At 35.2% G+C, this 19,999-nt stretch overlaps 2 protein-coding genes across 2 annotated transcripts in view; both read right to left on the reverse strand.

Moving 5' to 3' along the window:
* The window catches only part of LOC127873906 (aftiphilin-like), a 37,387-nt gene extending 28,727 nt beyond the window's left edge, over positions 1–8,660 (reverse strand). Inside the window, exons 1-4 of the mRNA XM_052418017.1 lie at positions 8,604–8,660; positions 4,611–4,641; positions 3,092–3,278; positions 805–2,441 (exon numbers count right to left, since the gene is read on the reverse strand). Of these exons, the coding sequence (XP_052273977.1) occupies positions 805–2,441; positions 3,092–3,278 (1,824 nt within the window). The 5' untranslated portion in view covers positions 4,611–4,641; positions 8,604–8,660. The remainder of the gene's footprint in view (positions 1–804; positions 2,442–3,091; positions 3,279–4,610; positions 4,642–8,603) is intronic.
* Positions 8,661–10,547: 1,887 nt separating this feature from the next.
* LOC127873907 (GDP-fucose protein O-fucosyltransferase 2-like) lies at positions 10,548–17,557 on the reverse strand. The gene has a single exon (XM_052418018.1). The coding sequence runs from the start codon at positions 17,024–17,026 to the stop codon at positions 15,725–15,727; it is 1,302 nt and encodes a 433-aa protein (XP_052273978.1). The 5' UTR covers positions 17,027–17,557; the 3' UTR covers positions 10,548–15,724.
* Positions 17,558–19,999: the final 2,442 nt, after the last annotated feature.

The following is a 19,999-nucleotide window of genomic DNA, read 5'->3' on the forward strand; positions in this document are numbered from 1 at the left end:
AGTCACTGCACTTCTCCTACTTGCCATCTGTTTATATTTAAAGTTTCAAGTAAATCCCTTTTAAGATTTAGAGTTATGCTCCGGACAAAAATTTACTTTGAAATTAATTAAAGGGAGATAATTCAAAAACTAAGGTAGAAAGAGTTATGGTTCTTAGTCACTGCACTTTTCCTACTTGTCATTTGTTTATATTTCAAGTTTCAAGTAAATCCTTTTAGTACATTTTGAGTTATGCTCCAGACAAAAATTTACTTAGAAATTATATAAAAGGGGAGATAATTCAAAAACTAAGATAGATAGAGTTATGGTTCTTAGTCACTGCACTTCTCCTACTTGCTATCTGTTTATAGTTTCAAGTAAATCCCTTCAGTAGATTTAGAGTTCTGCTCCAGACAAAAATTTACTTTAAAATTATATAAAAGGGGAGATAATTAAAAAACTAAGGTAGATAGAGTTATGGTTATTGGTCACTGCACTTCTCCTAGTTGCCATGTGTTTATATTTCAAGTTTCAAGTAAATCCCTTTAGTAGATTTAGAGTTATGCTCCGGACAAAAATTTACTTTAAAGTTATATAAAAGGGGAGATAATTCAAAAACTAAGGTAGATAGAGTTATGGTTCTTGGTCACTGCATTTCTCCTAGTTGCCATCTGTTTATATTTTAAGTTTAAAGTAAATCCATTGAATAGATTTGGAGTTATGCTCTGGACAAAATTTCAGATGGAAGCAAGGACGGACAGACAGGACCAATTACTATAATATCCCCTCAATTTTTTTTTTCGGCGGAGATAAAAAAGCCCTCACCATGTTCTGAAGTTGACTAGGAGGTAAAAAAGGTGCTGGAGACTGCTCCATAGTTGGGACAACACCCATGTCCTCCTCTCCCCCAGCACTCTCTACCCCAAAGTCACCCCAATCTTCATCCGCCCCTTCAGTGCTATCCACCTCAGTCACCACCTGAGGTTCAGAGAAGGCAGCCCAGTCACTGGCCTCATCTACAGTAGTCTCCGTTTCCTGCTTGGACTCCTGAAAGGCAGGTTCTGAGAATCCAGCCCATTCAGAAACCTCCTCCATCTTCTCCTGGGCAACACTTTCAGCTGGAGGAAATGCTGACCATTCATCACCTTCCTTACTTGCAGCCCAGTCTTTATCATTTGTTGCATTAAAATCACCAAAATCTTCATCTTCAATTGCATTTTCCACAAATTCAGACTCTTTGTCTTCTATGGTATCTTCACAATGTATACTATTATATTTTTCTTGAACATCTTCTTCTAATATTTCATCAAAATTATTTTTATAATCACTTGAAATCACTGATTCACTATGGTCAACGTTATCTTTTGATAAATTGTGACTAGCATCAGGACTTGTTATTTCTTTATAAGTAACAGAACCTTGGTCTAGTTTTCTCAAATCTAATTCCTCAGTGTTTTCTACCACTGTATCAATACGCATTGAGATGTCAGCAAATTCACCAAAATCATCTTCATCAGATAATGGTTCTTGGTTTAAATCACTTTTAGTCAAATCATTAAAATCCAAACATTCTTTCTTACTTTCTGAGCCCTTCATTGCACTAGTATCTTGAACAATACATTCATCTGAAGCTACACTACATTCAGTTATATCTGAATCTAATTTATAAGAAACATCAAAGTTTTGTTCCATAGTGTTTGCATGGTCACTAGTAGTTAAATATTCATTACCAGTGGGATTAATATACTCAACATTTTTGTCAGGTCCATTATTAACAGCATCATTTAACTTATGTTTTTCATCTGTTTTGTCTAAATCTTCTGACACTTCATTCACCTTACTTATATCATCTTCTGGTATATTTTCACAATCCTTATTAATTTCTATGTTATTTTCTGTGTCAGTGTTCTCCAGGCTTGCACACTGTAACTGTATGTCTTTATCACTACTGATATTTTCTTCTTCAAATTGAAATGAAGAATCTTTTTCAATGTAAGAACTTGCTGCATTTGTGTCAATTTCATTACTGACCACAGGAATGTCTGAATTGTCTTTGACTACTGATATGTTTTGTTCACAGTCTTTAGCACTTTGTGGCACTGTAAAACTTTTGACCTGAGACATTGAATCCTTATCCTCAATGTTTTCATTACCAACTACAGTTTCTTCATCATCATTTTGAACAACCCTAAAAACCAAATCAGTTCTTGCAGCAGATGATACATCAACAGTATCTGCATCTGTACTCCCTTCCTCAACATTAATTGGAGAATGAACACTGGCACTGAATATACCTGAATGAACAACACAGTTTGTTTCTATAGTTGATGGAATACTTTCTTTAACATCGTCTGTATCTTTGTTTATGTATGACTGATCAGTGAACACAGATTGAAAACTGTCAGTGTCTTCATGATTGCATGTAGAAGTCTCCCCATTGTGAGTGGAAAATGCATCAAAACCTGTACAAACACACATGCAATAAATGATAAACTGGTTAACCCTTTGCTGCTTAGAAGCAAAGTGAAAATGTATATATACAACCAGCAAAAAACCAGAACAACCTGGGAGTAACTCGTAGGACAGCCTGGGAGTAACTCGTAGGACAGCCTGGGAGTAACTCGTAGGACAGCCTGGGAGTAACTCGTAGGACAGCCTGGGAGTAACTCGTAGGACAGCCTGGGAGTACCCCGGTAACTCTTCCATCCGTATCTTAGGGTTTTAAATGAAGAATATAAATCTAGTGAGAAAAGTTTGAGATTTTCTATGGTACAACAAACACATCAAAATGTGCACCTGAGCAGAAAAGGGTTCAACAAATATTTTTCTTACATAACAATATTAGATCATCCCAAGGGCTTAATGCATGACTGTGCATAAATTGTCCTACCAGATTAGCATTTACAGTCTCCACAGGCTAATCAGGGACAACACTTTTCGCCTTATCTAGAATTTTGCTAAGGAGAAACTTCCTTTAATTGAAAAATATAAGTAAAAGCATAACAATGTTGTCCCAGATTAGCCCGTCACTGTGCAGACTGCATTTTAGGCAAATGCATAAAGGCTTATAACCCATTTTTCAAAAGCTTATTCTCATTCTGCGTTTGTCTACCTTTATCAGTATTTTCGTGTATAGATTTATTGTCTGTTTGTAGCCAGGTATTCGAGACAGAGGCGCTAGGTGCTGCCTTAAAGTTGCCAAACTCATCATCATTGTCATCATCATCATCCCATCCAAAGCCTCCTCCGTCTTCCATGGGTGGTGGAGAGGATGATACCCTCGGTATAAAACTTGACATCTGTAAAACACATGGCTTCAGGTTTTTTTTCTTCTATGTAAAAAAGGCAGTAAAATGGACCCAATCCCAAAGCAAACGGGCCAAAGCCCAATTTCCAAAAAAAAAAATTAGGAAGAAGTTTCTTATGATTATTAGACTCTATATCTCAAATTTATTTCTTAATCATTGAACAAAATATGTATCTAATAAACTATAAATTACATAATTTTTTTCTCAAAATGGACAGGAAAACACATGTTGACTTGCGTTAATATTTTTCGATAAAAAAATCCCAATTTGGTCCTTTCTATCAATAAAAGAATCCCACATTTGCAATTTTTATCGATGAAAAAAATCCCAATTTGACCAGACTTCTTTTCCCAAAATGGCTAGAAAAAACCCTGGGCTTACAAATGACAATCCTGGCACAGAATGTACCTAATGCTAGACACTTCAGGCTATTCAGCTCATTTTTTTTTACCAAAATAGCAAAATAACTGCATTAAAAAAAAATTATTAGTGACATATACCATGTTGGGATTAAATCTAAGAACTTGTCTACTATATGTCAACTTTTTAGTGTATATAGGTAATACAATATGTGCAACTGGGCGTGATTTAACGCGGTGTTAACCCTTTGCATGCTGGGAAATTTGTCGTCTGCTAAAATGTCTTCTGCTGAATTTCTAAAATTAGCATTTTCTTTCATTTTTTTCAAAGAATACTATCAGAATAGCAAACAGTTTGGATCCCGCACTGAAAGGGTTAAAGTGATTTCTACACTAGTTTGTCCTTTGGATGAAAAATATGTGCAAGAACTGAAACGTATGCATATTTGTATATGCTGTAGAGAATACAGAGTGTGTGTGTGTTTTTTAGAGGGGGATTGGGATGTAGGTTTGGGATATAAATGAGTTTCTTTAATTGAAAGCTGTTCAGGGGTTGACAGAGTAATATCAGTGATTTTAAATTGGTAATTCACTATTTCAAACAGTGAAGTATGAGACCAAAATTTATTTATAATTTTCACTGTTGCACTGTTACTTTTATGGTTTCAAATGAATACAGAACATAAAAGAGATCGTCAAAATGTCATATGCAAGTTTTGTGAGCTTTTAATATTGTTTTGATGTCATAAAATTATCATTCATTAAACAATATTCAGTTATAACATTTTCAAATGTACAGGGTAAACAACAGGAAGAAAGGCATAACATAAAAAGGATTTTTTGTGGATTCCGTAGGTTATTGATTTTTTTTCTACTGCAACACTGGTGAAAATAAATGTCTCTTATCAGCCATGGCTTGAAATCAATAATCTATGCAACCAACAAATATTCTCATTTCACCTACCAAAGAGTGTACTGTGGAGTACACAAATTCTCTGCAAACAGACAAAGAGTATCAAACCACATCAAAAGTGGGTTTAAAAAATAGCAGTGTGATAGATTGCCAGTCACACTTTGCTTCAACTTCATGTATGGAATATAACAGGCTACGAACTTAACACAGGTTGAATTTCCCTGACTAGGTTGGCGCTAAGGGATTTCAATAGTTTTTGGAAACCATGAGTCAAATAACCCTGTGCTTGAAATTGTCAGGGTCAAATGAACTTTTCAGGGGTAAAAATACTTTTATCCTATTACCAGATGAAAATCGATAGTATAACAACGATCGTATAAACTTTACCTTTATACTATCGCTATTTTTAGACCATGATTTTCCGACCTCTATCTTAAGAACACTATATGTTTCAATGTGACGTCATAGCAAATGATGACGTTGAAGTAAACAAACACTTCGGAGTCAACTTGGAAAACCAGCGCTGTTTCTTTGAATTTTAAAGTATTTTTACTCTTTTTGAACGATAAACGACCACAAAATAATAGGATAACAAGGGACAAAATTGTCACAAAACCAGGTTTTCATTGTGAATAAAAAAATCTGATAATGGGAGAAAACTCAAACTGAACTTTTGAAATGAACAAACAAAATTAACCCCCTTTGTAAGTTTGTTTAAAAAAAAATAATATTTTTAGTCGTGGCGACCTTGACATTGGAGATATTGGTGTGATTCTTTCGTGCGACACACCGTCCCATGATGGTGAACAAATGTGCCAAATGATTTTAAAATCTCAGAATGAATGACATAGTTATGGCCAGGACAAGCTCATTTATGGCCATTTTTGACCTTTGAACTCAAAGTGTGACCTTGACCTTGGAGATATCGACGTAATTATTTCGCGCGACACACCGTCCAATGATGGTGAACAAATGTGCCAAATGATTTTAAAATCTGACAATGAACGACATAGTTATGGCCCGGACAAGCTTGTTCCGCCCGCCCGCCAGCCAGCCAGCCCGCATTCGCCAATCTAATAACCAGTTTTTTTCTTCGGAAAACCTGGTTAAATAGAATATTATGTGAGTTTTGGATAAAGATCAAGTTTATCATGCTCGGCACGAACCATGTTAGCGCTCGGCAAGCCTCGCGCTACATCGGTTCTAAGCCTCTTGATCTTTATCCAAAACTCACAAAATATTCTCTATAAATCTAGATATTTTTTTCTGGATGTTTGTTTATTGCTCTACAAATATTGCTTTGTATAACTTTCAGTATATCTTGCATAACTAACTACTGCTTGTGTGAAAAAAACAAACATGTTATGTTAGTTTCATGGTAACATTTGCATCAAAAAGATGCAGGAAGATAATTTGGAGGAGTCAAAATGTACCCCAGCCAGAAAAATCCCCAACCAGAATGGGGATTGAGCCTGGGAACTCCCTGTTCCAAATGAGGCAGACACTCTACCGTGTAGCTATAAAAGCAAGGCAGTATAAATTCTCCTTATACCAGTGCCCCAGATTATTATTTGTGAAATAGGGTATTCACCCATTGATTTTGAAAAATAGGGTGATTTCATTCTTGAAATAGGGTGAAATGAGTTATAAAAATGCAAACCTTAAAATCATTGCTTCTTTACTTCAGTTAAAGCTGCACCCTTGTATTGATTCAACAGAACTGTAAACTATCATAATTAACTTTAATACACTGATGTTTCATAGCGTCTTTAATTCTTCAAACTGTCCATAATATAAACTTTTAACTTTAACAAGAGATGTGTTTGTCAGAAACACAATGCCCCCTATTGCGCCGCTTTCAAATAAAATTTCAATACATCATTTGGCAGGTTTAGAAATTATCTCCCATTTAAAGCTTATTAGTTCCCTTGGATTGTATTTTTTTACTTTTGACCTTGAAGGATGACCTTGACCCTTCACCACTCAAAATGTGCAGCTTCATGAGATACACATGCATGCCAAATATCAAGTTGCTATTTTCAATATTCAAAAAGTTATGACCAAACTTAAACAAAGGTTAAAGTTTTAGGAAAGAAAAATACAATGATATTTGACCTTTGACTTTGAAGGATGACCTTGCCTTGACCTTGACTTTTCACCACTCAAAATATGCAGCTTCATGAGATACACATGCATGCCAAATATGAAGTTGCTATATTCAATATTGCAAAAGTTATCAAACTTTAACCAAGGTTAAAGTTTTGGGAATGACAGACAGACAGGCCAAAAACAATATGACCTCGATCATTCGATCCTGGGGCATAAAAAACCCTGATATTAACTGAAATCTTTTTAACTTTCAAACTTATCAACTATTTTTGCACAACAATTGCAGACGTCTTTCGACCTCTCTTAAACATTTTTATTTCGCATCATAATAGAAACTGTAAGTATAAACGCTTTACAAATACATGAGCAATGAGCGATTAATCATCATTAAGTCAGATTTAAAAAGAATGTATGTCGTTGTAAATAATTTGGTCAGACGCTTTATTTAACTATGAAATCTAGTGCGCAGAGCATTTGAATAGCTTTGACTGTTTTCCTGCTCCATCATCCAGGTGCTTGCTGAATAAAAGCCGCATTACAATAATAATTCCAAAGAGAAAATACCGAAATTTATCAAAGGTTCTGGTAGTCTGTTTATATCGACTACAGGGGTGGCGAAATCTAAAAAATCTATACTTGTCCACGGACAACCGTTTACGAAATTTAACTTGTCTGTTGCTGAACTACACTTGTCCATTAATGTTTTTACTTATAAATTATAAACGCATTTATTGATTACCCGGTAATGTAAAATAATGTGGAATAAATCAAAAAGTGTATAATTTGCTTGTTTTAGTTACAGTTGTATTTCCATGGTACATTCATTATAGCAGTATATTATAAACAATATTAAGACTTTCTCAAACTTTTCTCGATCTCTTTTTAGCTGACAAGACATGTGTTAGGCACTTTTTTCATGAGCAGACAAGGTGTCCTTACGATTAAGAGTCATTCCAGTGTAAAGTCCACACTTATCGGGCAAAATAGGGAACTGTTTACATATTCTAGATGCAGCAATTTGATTAGCATCAACTCGTAACCATGGAAAATCTTTTAGCCAAGTTTCTTGAACAGTTCTGGTGCTTTTATTTAGATCATATTTTATATCATAATCTTTCTTAGTTTTTTTTGGGGGGTGGACTGCTCAAAGCTCGGGTTTCTGCTCCGTTGTTGACGATTTTTTTTAAAACATTCCATCTTTACCGTTAAAAGTCGTCTGAAAAAAAAAAGGTAGACAGTGTTTTGGATATCTTAGTTCGATACTTTTATTTCCGTCTGATTGCAAAAATAAAGAAACCAGTCTGTACAATGCTCTAACAGTCAGGCCGAATGCTGAAAATGTGGCATGCTCCTGGTCCCTTATAGAATAAGGGAGATCACTGCGCAGGAAGGTTCCAGTATTTTAGCTTGATTGCTCCGCAATTAGCACTGACAAAGTAATCGCGTGTCAACATCTGGTTTTGTAAAACTTAATTACGGCTTGAATACAATGTATTTTTTTGTATTCATCGACCCGACTTTTAAAAAACTGGTTGTCCACGGACAACTGAATTGAAAAAAATTAGTTGCCCAGACAAACAAGCAAATGTACGACTCGGGCAACTCGGACATTCGATTTCGCCACCCCTGGACTAGTTCGGGCCCTGCTGAGGGCTACTTTTTTTTCCTTTTTTTAAATTTTATTTTTGATTTTTGACTGTAGCTTTTAAAATTTAATGTTAACATTTATCAATATAAAGCATTTAATGACAAACTTCAAAACATGCCAAAATCTGTGAAAAGGCCCCTTTAACATCCTTTTAGTTTTATCATACATACATATTTGTTTGCAATCGTTATCTTTAACAACTAAGCTGATCACCTGAATTTTCTTTTAGCAATCAGATCGCTACAAGAATTTAACGATAGCGTTATAGATATATCAAGTTTAGTTACCTTGATGGCTTAAGAGAAATTACATCTTTTTGACAGTAGTAAATAACCGGAAGTAAGACGTTGTACTTTAAAAAGTCTAAATTCATCGTTGTCAGATATAGGTTACAAAACACTATCACTCACTTTTTTAATTTCTTTTAATTATTAGCTCGGCTGTTTTCGGAGAAAACCCGAGGTATTGTCATAGCCAGCTCGTCGTCCGCCGTCCGCCGTTCGGCGTCCGCCGTGCTAAAACCTTTACATTGGCTCTAAAATCAAAGTGCTTCCACCTACAACTTTGAAACTTCATATGTAGATGCGTCTTGATGAGTTCTACACGCCACCCATTTTTAGGTCACTAGGTCAAAGGTAAAGGTCACTGTGACCTCTACAAAAATTTAATCTGAATAGCTTTTATTTATTCAAAACTGCACCCGCAGCTGAGCGTTGGCATCTGTTATGCGGTGCTCTTGTTATTGTACGCGTTTGTTTTTAACTTTTTATTTTATAAAACGGTGGTTAGGAGTTAGAATTATGATAAATACTTACCCCCGGTAACCTAGTTCAACTACATAAATCTTAGAAATTAATGAAACAAATGGACCGTGAGGATAGATTCCCTATACAGTAAAAGTGTACTTAAGACTGGCAATGCCCGCGGGATTAGGCCATTTTTAACCCCATTTGCATAATTTGAACCAAATTTGTAAAGGACCTCTTGATGATAATTTATTCCAAATATGAAAGCCTTATGCTTTTCGATTTCATACAAGTAGAGTTTTAATGTTTTCCCACAGATACCTCTGTAGAAAACTGGTGACCCTTGAGGCTTGGCCAGTTTTGATCCCTGGGGCATAATGTGAACAAACTTTATAGAAGACCTATTGATGACACTACATACTAAATATGAATGCCTTGGTGGTTTCAGATAAGAAGATTTTTAATGTTTTTTCTGTACTAACTTTTAAATAACTTTGTAGAGTACCTCTAGATACAGCTGCATAACATATATAAATCCTTTACCACTTAGATACGTATTTTGATGCATTTGTAGTCACTTAGAAAGTTAAGTTTAAATAAAGATTTTTCTTACTATATTCAGGTTTTAAAGGCTTCATTTCCAACCCTTTGATACTGATGAGCAGCAAACAGCATTAAACCTGAACAGACTGCCAGTTACTCAATATACACAGATTACCAATGGATTTTTATGTGGTCAATAAATTGTTCTAAATGCAAATGCGATTATTAGTGTTTCATGTCATGTAATTGTGTTTCATGTCATGTTTTACCCTTAATTAACATTATATGGACTTATTAACAGATCTTGTTGACAAATGTCATGAAATAAATTTACAAACAAAAGTGTTATATTTGGAATAGTTTTAATTTATTTTAATAAAAAGGAACAAGACAAAATAGTAAAAATATGCCTAGCATTGGATTCGAAACCAGGATCCACGTCAGTAAATGAGAATATGCGGCTATTACACCATGCAGGGTTGTGAGTTACAATGTTAGTCTAAACACTTTGTCAGTAATACAAGTTTTTGCTACATTATTGATAACAAGAGGGCCTGAAAGGCCCAAAGTCGCTCACCTGAGATAAAAAGAAATGACCTGTTCTTTGCAGCCCAAGATATCAATGGAACAAATGTTCTAACCAAGTTTCATGAAGAATGAACAACAAATGGCGCCCTGGTGGCCATGTTGTTTTAACAGACCTGAACCATTTTTGAACTCTTCCAAGATATGTCCAAATTTCATGAAGATTGGGCAAAAAATGTGTCTTCTAGACTGTTCACATGTTTTCACTATATACTGAAGCGTTTCACCTGTCATGCCGGCTATCAAATTAAAATGGAGTCAATAATTTTAATTATTATTTATTTATCACATACTGTGACGGGGAAAGCTACTTGGGCTCATCTGAGCCTAGCTTGAGGCACAAGAAAAATCACCAACAATGTGACTAAACTATTTTTATTATTTCCAAACATTCATCATTTATACTTAAGCAATAATGCAAACAACAAGAGGGCCTGAAAGGCCCAAAGTCGCTCACCTGAGATAACAAGATATTATTGGGACAAATCTTCTGACTAAGTTTCAAGAAGATCAAAAAATAAACCTCTACAGTGTTAACAAGATTTTACTATAGCCATATAAGGAAAAATGCCCAGCCCCTGGCAGCCATGTTTTTCAACCAACCGGCATCGTTTTTGAACACTTCCAATATATTACCGGGATGAATCATCTTATTAAGTTTCATGAAGATCGGACAGTTAATGTGGCCTCTAGAGTGTTAACAAGATTTTACTATAGCCGTATAAGGAAAAATGCCCCGCCCCTTGGAAGCCATGTTTTTCAAGCAAACATAATTATTTTCGAACTCATCCAATATATCATTGAGACCAATCTTCTGACCAAATTTCATGAAGATTGGACAATAAATGTGGCCTCTAGAGTGTTAACAAGGTTTTACTAAAGCCATATATAGCCATATAAGGAAAAATGCCCCGCCACTGGTGGCCATGTTTTTAAAGCAACAAAAACCATTTTCAAACTCATCCAACATATCATTGGGACAAATCTTCAAACCAAGTTTCATGATGATTCGCAAATAAATTTGACCTCTAGAGTGTTAACAAGGTCATACATTTCAATATAATTTTTTTTTTTAAAGTTATGAAGAACATGTGTCGAAAAATGCAAAATAAGCCAGATATTTAGTTCTGAAATCGAAAATGTCTGTACAGTCAAATTCGCCAAAATGTATATCATGCATGTACGATGTGAATCTTAATTATGTTTAATGGTTGTTTTTAAATTCCTGCAGCGATGTCTATTCATGCGACACAAACACTATCTCCGATCATAATAAAAGACGAAATCTTCGGTTATTGTAAGAAAATATGTACGAAATATCTTCGTCACCATCGGCTCGGGGCGCTAATTTGTCTTTGCTGCATTTTATGAAATTCGTCTTTAATATCTTGCCTATTTTGTGTTATTGTAATGTGTATTTATCAATTTATTACAATTAAACACATATAAAAATCGTATAGTCTCGCTTATTCAAAAGTTTGCTATCTTCCAGAATGTAAAACTATTATTAATATTTAATTCAACTTAATCTTCTAGTGCTTAAAAAAATATTTTAAAAAGGGAGACAACTTCATCATAATTTTTCAAAAGCCATTTTGCAGTTACTTCCCTTGACATGCTAAACTAATGTTTTCACAAGCTGTTTTTACTGTATAAATATAAGGAAAATGCCCCCCCCCCCCAGTGGCCATGCTTTTTACCGATCCAAACCATTTTCGAACTCAATCGTCATATCCAGAAAACACATATTCTGACCAAATTTCATGAACATTGGACCAAAAATGTGACTTCTGAGTGTTCACATGTTTTTAATATATACATATAGAGAAAACTGTCTCGCCCCCTGGCAGCCATGTTTTTTCACCAATCTGAATCATTTTCGAACTCGTCCAAGACATCAATGAAACCAATGTTTTGACCAAGTTTCATGATGATTGGGCAAAAATTGTGACTTCTAGAGTGTTCACAAGGTTTCTCTATAGCCATATAAGGAATATTTCCCCGCCCCCTGGCGGCCATGTTTTTCAACGGACAGGAACCGTTTTTTAACTTAACCAACATATCATTTAGACAAACATTTTGACAAAGTTACATGAAGATTGGGCATCAAATGTGACTTTTACAGTGTTCACAAGGTTTTTCTTTTTTTTGACCTAGTGACCTAGTTTTTGACCCAGCATGACCCAGTTTCGAACTCAGTCGAAGCATTAATGAGACAAATGTTCTGACCAAGTTTCATGAAGATCAGACAATAAATGTGGCCTCTAGAGTGTTCACAAGGCAAAATGTTGACGACAGACGACGCACGACGGACAAAAGGCGATCACAAAAGCTCACCATGTGTTTTGCTCAGGTGAGCTAAAAAGCGTTACAAACACTTGATTATATTTCTGATTTTGATTGATGATCAACAATACATGTACAACAAACATATAATTTCAACACTATTCTTAGTGTTTTCTGGCTTGTTTGAATCTAAAACATTGATTCTTTTTTTTGTAAATAGTCTCTTTCACAAACTGTGAACAAGTCAGTTTTTTTTTTCATTATATTGCTTTTTTTAAATTATTTTTTTTTATCAAGTAGAGATCCTGGCGGGTCTTAAGAGATGTAAAATGATACTCCATGTATCCAGGGGCGTAGTTTGTGCTTAATAAAAGTGTAGGCCCACTGCCTTTGGGGTCTGGGGACATCCTCTAACCACCAGATTTTGTTTTGGCATAGAGTGTCTTGGATGCATATTGGTGTTTTATTTTGAAGAAATGTATATGTTTCTATTTTTTTTTTCAATATAAATCAATACAAATAAATGTATCAACAAATTGAAAATAATTGAATATTGAATTTATTGGTGTATATAAAGATTCAATTTTATAGCTACTTATAATTTATCATTTGCACTGTACTGTGTTAAGAGCATTTCGCTTTTGGAGTTAAAGGTTTCAAAGAACTAACAACTGCACAGAGGTGAACAGTCTTAATGGCATAAAAAGACCGAGGAAATCAGTACCGCATACTAAAATTCTGTAGTTAAACTTTATTTGTAGTAAGACATTGTGACATCTGAACCAACCACACACCAAATCACAAACTAATTGTAAAATTAGTAAAACTGAATCACATTAAAATCAAATCATCAACAGGCATGCCCTCACAAATATATATTAATTATCATTAACAAGTAACATATTTCAAACACAAATAATAAAATATGACACACCATTCAAACACAATTTATCAACAAGAGGACTAAATGCTCCAAGGCGCTCACTTGAGACCCAAGGAACTTCATGCAGTGTTTTGAGCAGATAGTGTTAACAAGGTTTCGCAACCAGGGGCGTAGCTAGCATTTTTTTTAGCTGTAGGCCCTGATATGATACATAAAAATGGGGGTCCGGGCGTCCTCCCGCTGAAAATTTCGAAATCCTATAACGCCTGTGGTGAGATTTAAAGCATATCTAGACAAATAATACGATAAAAAAATATAAAACTTTGACCAGTTTTTCTTTGATATTTTACTGTTTTATCTCAATGTCAGAGAACTAAATTTTGTTTTTCTTCGGCATCAAGGGACCGAACCGACCCGGTTTCAGTCGATGGATCGGGATACGTGGGCAAAAGCTCCATTCTAAATTTCCGCGGTGATAAACATCATTCGGAATGTTTCTTAAAAATCCAACGATAATCGATTACAACTTACTGTAGTGTTGAAAGGGAGACAAGTAGATGTAGATCTATGTAGTAACAGCAAGTCATGTGAAAAGAAGCGAGCTAGAATCTATGCACATAGAAAGAAGTAGAGTTGCTAATTGGAAGATATGTCCTTTGAACACGACCAGAATCCATTGTCTGAGGATTATGGCAATATGAAATGCAGATTTCTAATACCTCACCCCCTCAGCATCAACATTTTAATTCATTTTTCGAAGTAGAAGCATTTTTATTTTGTTCATGTTTCCAAAAAAATTGTAGGCCCGGGCCAGCTGTGCCTAATAGCAGCTACGCCCCTGGCAACAGACTCATATAATAAAGAAAAATTGCCCCAACATCTTACAGCCTTTTTTGAACACACCACAATCATTTTCCAACTCTGCCCATATATTATAACAATACATTAATTAAATATTTCAAGCAAGTTTCACAATGATAGGTAAAAATGTGACTTTTTGAGGGTTCAATTGGTTTACTATAGCAACATAAAGAAATCTGTATGTTTTTCGATTGACAGAAACCATATCTCACTCAGTGGTGAAATAATTAGCATAAATGTTCTCAGCAAGTTTCATGAAGCTCGCGTAAACAATTATGACTTTTAGGTTGTTCACAGCCTATTCTTTAATTTGACCTACTGACCAAATTTTTGACTTAAGATGACCCAGGTTTGAGCTGGGCCCAGATATAACTGAGACAAATATTTTACCATATTTAATGAAGACATGTCCATTAAGGCGGAATTATACTTCAAAAGGCAAATAATTATGATAGACAATGGAAATGAGTTGATCACAAAAGGTCACCATGTGCTAATGTAAGCTGAAAAAAGTAAAAGTAGTAAATTGGGATTTAAATAAAATTTTATGGTAAAGGTATTAACAGCTCAACATTTCCATCTTGACTGTCATTGTATAGGTATAAATGACATATTCTGAGACCAGTATTTGTTTCATGTAAAAATGTGAACACATCAATAAATACAGTAGATCTGAATACAGATAAATACATTATATGTGTACATTAAACGTAAAACACTACAAATTGGCAAAGAAAGCTGGTATTTGACTTATGGAATAATAGAATGAAAGCAAAATAAAGCTCCTTAGTTACTTAAATGATGTAAAATTACATATATTACATATTTCTGTGGTATTGCTTAACATTTGGACATATGCTTAATCCTTCCATCAAATCTAAATTTGGTAGAGTTTTATCATAACATTTTGTAAAGCAAGCCATACAAAAAATATCATAAATAGTAATTTTGGGTAAAAATCATAAATAATAATTTTTGGTGAAATGAAAGTGTAAATCACAATCAGTCAGTGAATACTAATAAACCCTCAAAACTATGTTACTAATTCTTGTGCCCAGTATCTTGTTTTGTTTAATACAATAAGTGACTTGAAACATCATAAATAACAATACACCACGCCGTCTAGCGTGTTTAGTTCACAAATGGGCAGTATCTGGTGTTTATACTTTCATATGCCCATATACAACGCTTACTTACACCATCATTATATAACATCAATAAACTGTATCTGAGCAATATTTAGATTTGACTTAGTCATTATCATTAGGTTAAAAGACAAATTCTGGGACTAATCATGCAGTCATGACAAAAGCAGTTGGCAATTAAAAGATATTGCAACAAAGTAAAATATCTGTATTTGTTAAGAACATTCAGCATGTTACAAAGTCATGTGTTTTTCATCAGGAACTAACAATTGTTAAAATGGTTTTCTAAAAATATATTAAAATAGTTTGCAGTGGATAAAAATATTGTTTAATACTTGATATCACACTTTGTTGGCTGTTTAATACTTGATATCCCACTTTGTTGGCTGTTCACACTCCTCCCCTTCCTCGTCACCACACAATCGGTTGAATGTAGCCTCCTGCTTGAATCCCAAAATTTCTCGCTCCTCATGGATTCTGAAGGTGAAGGTGGAGACATAGCTTCCTATGAACACGCGGGCATGAGCACAAATATACTGGTCTATGATTGCAACCCCTCCATCCTTCAGTTCCTTGAGATTGTCTATTGATGGCCTGTAACGGTAAGTTTTGATTTGAGATTTTTTCAAGATGTTCATGAACTCCTCTGCTTCCTCATTTGGGGCATCCGTGGCAAGAAACAGCTTCTTCAAATTGTACTTTTTCAAATATTTCAGGACTTGTTTTGCAGCAATTTCCAGACTGGGCACCTCTTTTCCATGTGCATAGAGGTAATCTTTCCTTCTAAAGTGAAGAGCAATATACGGACCTCCTTTTGCATCACCATGGTTTCGTTTCATATTTGTCCAGACTTCAAGTTCAGTTTTATCCGATATATCGTCAGAGTCAAGGAACTCTTTCCTGAACTTGTCACCGATATCCCTCAGTGGTTTAGCGAACACCATGCTGCGTCTGGCTGTCCACCACTCACGCGACCACTCGCTGTACTGACCATGAATCATCGACTCTGCCCTATCAAGAAACACTGATCTAGCAGTGATATTCTTCATCAAGAACGGCTTAAAGGTCAGCAGGTACGCTTGAGTCGACATACAATCAAATTTATCAGCAACAAAGTCCTCATAACCAAAGAACTGTCCCCGCCACTTTCCATTGGCCAGCTGATGGTACCTAGGCTCCTCAACACAATCGCAGATTTCCATTTTCTCCTCCCATTTCGTCCAACCCCCTTTGAACCTCTGAAGATAGAACAAACGCTCGACCTTATTTCCCATGGCTTTGATATAATCCTCAAACTCCATCACAGGTGCGTGCAATGCTAGGCTGTTGATATCGAAGAAATGTTTCCATGAGATCTTGCTCTGTAGGGGAATTTCATGACTCTGCCAATGGTACAGACGTCCCCAAGGGGGCAACACAAGCACCCACGGTTCATCCTCATTCAGAAATTTAACCAGATTCGCTACTCGCATGTAGACATCTCTTCTCAGATTAAACCCTTCTCCGGGGTTTACGTCATACAAGAGATAGCGTGTGGGTTTCGATGGGCTGTAGTCAGGGAGATTGTCTTTGGCCTGATACAAGTTTTCATTGCTATGTCCCTGACATTGGTGTACACATAGTAACAATAACAGAATTTGGAGATCAACTGGTCCAGCCATATTAAGAAGAATTGTAAATAAATGTTAGAATAAGTAAATAAATGTTACAAATATAATTAAATGCAGTAAAATACTGGTAAAATTATGTGCATAGAATTTAAGCAGTGCAAAGATCACAGCATTCGTAAAATAGAAAATACAATGTGTGAATGATAATATTAATCAAAAGCCAGCTTAAGTACTTTAAACTTCATAACAAAATCATAAACAACAATCAAAAAGAAACAGGATAAGTAATTTCACGAGACCAATCAATCACATATATGTCCAATCTAATTCTAAATAAATACATTGAAATGTTAGAATGTATGACACCAAAGCAAATTATTTCAGGTCATTAGAGGTCTTTCCAGATTCAAGGTCACTCAAGGTCGTTCTAGTTCCCACTGGAGGATCTGACCCCAGCTATCAGTGTCAAGGTGACAGAAGGTTGCAGCGGGCAGTTGTTGATAGCAGGTTACCTTACTGAAGACACCTTCCCTCCAGAGGTGTTTCAGTCCGTTAGCTCCGTACTTACGGTGAAAGGTCTCCTGAAATGTAGGGCCATTATTAAATGTTGAATGATGATGTATAACCCTTTCCCACTCAGAAGCAAAATGAAAATGGCTATATGCAACCAGCATAAAACCAGAACAGACTGCGAGTAACTTGCAGTCTGTTCAGGTTTTACTCTGTTTGCTGCTCATCAGTACCATATGGTTGGAAATGAAGCCTGTAAAACTTGAATCTAGTAAGAGAGGTAATAATTTATTTGTTTGAGGATTACAAATGTGTCAAAGTGCATATATGAGTGGTAGAGGGATAAGAGACACATGCTACCTTGCCTTGCTATGTGAGCTAGCTTTTATAGATAAAAGGTATACAAATTGCTTTGGAACAAATAGGTACATGGTTTGGTCCCCAGGGTTGCTTGGGCATTCAGCTGATTTTTATTTAAAATAGCCTCAATCTATTCTGAACTTCAGTTAAAAATATGTTTAAGTGATAATTAATATCTGAATGTGAGGTAAAAAAATGAATTCCTTAAACACTCATACAATCAAACAAACTTGTACATAACAAACATGTAGCAGCGAAGAATACGCAGTGATCATTTTCCTTCCAAACTGATAAAAAAAACACTTTAATACCAGTATGAAAAAAGCAAAAGATAAATACCTTCCAAGAGAATTCCTTTCCGTCTGTCAGACTCAACGAGGAGGTAGCTGTCTGTGAGAGTAGCACACAGGCTACGCCAGATGGACTCGCTGTAAGAGATGATGTTCCTCCAACGTCTACACGCCCTGCAACAGCTGATTATGTCTGAGATGTCAAGGTAATGGAAGATTGAGGTCAGCGTCTCCGTTGGGAGACTGTTGATATGGCAACACGCAGCTACAGTCTGGGTGCCTTGTGAAGATGACATTGACACTGCTTAGTGGGGAATGCTCTGCATTGCTTTTGTAGATCTGTACAAAAAATAAACAAATACTGGTGTTAAAATTGTATTAATGGTTACTTTATTATTTAAATAAATGAGCTTAATTTCAATCTGGGAAAACAGGGCTTAATGCATGCATGTAAAGTGATGTCCAACATTAGCCTGTGAAGTCTGCACAGGCGAATCAAAGACCAAAAACACAAAAAGTGTTGTCCCTGATTAGCTGGTGTGTACTTCAAAGGCTAATCTGGGATAACACTTTACACACACACACACACAAGGCTGCCGCTGGGTCAAAACTGTCTGTATCCAATTTTACCTCCTTATGTCAAAATTTTTATTATTTTGGATATTTGATGGATTATTATGTAGAAAACCTTCAAGCCAAATCAAAATGTATTGAGCCACATTTTTTTATTTGTATCCATTGGCTATTTTGGCACAATAAGCGCTGTTGTTCCAGAGTGAGGCTGAACAGTTTCTTTATTTCTACACATTTGTAAAAATTCAATATCAGGTATCAGGTGAAATAGGATTAAATTTTTTTCATGATTTCAAACTGATAAACATTGTTATTTAGAGAGCCCAGAAAATATCAATGAAATAAGTAACAATTGATTGAAGTCGAAATAGTTCAGCTTCCATGTATAAACACAATCAGTACAAGCAAGACAAATTTATATCATTGCATACCATTTTCATATAAAAGCACATGTAAAATTACATGATCTAGTGTACTGGTATATTTTATTTAATACCTCAAATTGAAATAAGGATCAAATGGTAACAATAAGAAACATGCAAAATTTAATGCCAAAAGTTGTCCCAAAATGAAGATATTTTTTCATGTGTTATCAATAAAAAGTCACAATGAATTTATAATCCTGATGTCACTAAAAGCAGTAAGGAGAAATATCTGAACATCTTCATGCGAACTCGACTCAAAAATAGAAAAACATATTTAACATTTTAACTGCAAACTAAACATTGCTTGACTGATATTGTAATCTAGATTATGCTTTATTTACTCATTAATATTGTTTGCGATCAAGTTTTTGCTTAATTACAATAAATATATTAATAGTTTAAACATCCTCTTCTTCTTCTTCTTTTATAATAATGGCTATGTTCAATACTGATACATTATGGCCATGCGTGGGGGGTTAAAAAGAAATAGATTGATAGGTTTCCTGAGTTACTCAATCCACTCAGGAAAATCCTATCAACAGTGATAAAAAAAGGTGCAAAACCTAACACCTTAAGCCCTTAAGACTTAAATATATACATATACAACTGTGCATGTGGTGAGAATATTAGTCGAGTTAAAAATAGGATAAAAGCAGAATCATGTGATCTAAGGAAGGAACACTGATGTAGACAGCACTGATTTAAATCCAAGGATCGTATCAGCGCTGACTACATAAGATGGAAGTGTGTTCCATTGTACAACTGTTCTTGGAAAGAAAGAAAATTTGTGGTAATCAGCTGTACTTGGTGGTATTTGGTATGCCATGTGATGGTGATGGCGCGAGTGTCTAATGTAAGGAGTGAGA

Source organism: Dreissena polymorpha, chromosome 3 (assembly GCF_020536995.1).
Source record: "Dreissena polymorpha isolate Duluth1 chromosome 3, UMN_Dpol_1.0, whole genome shotgun sequence".
NCBI lineage: Eukaryota > Metazoa > Mollusca > Bivalvia > Myida > Dreissenidae > Dreissena > Dreissena polymorpha.

What these genes read in the sequence shown, in the direction of transcription:
- LOC127873907 (XM_052418018.1), bottom strand. Translation starts at nt 17,026, where the DNA reads ATGGCTGGACCAGTTGATCTCCAAATTCTGTTATTGTTACTATGTGTA.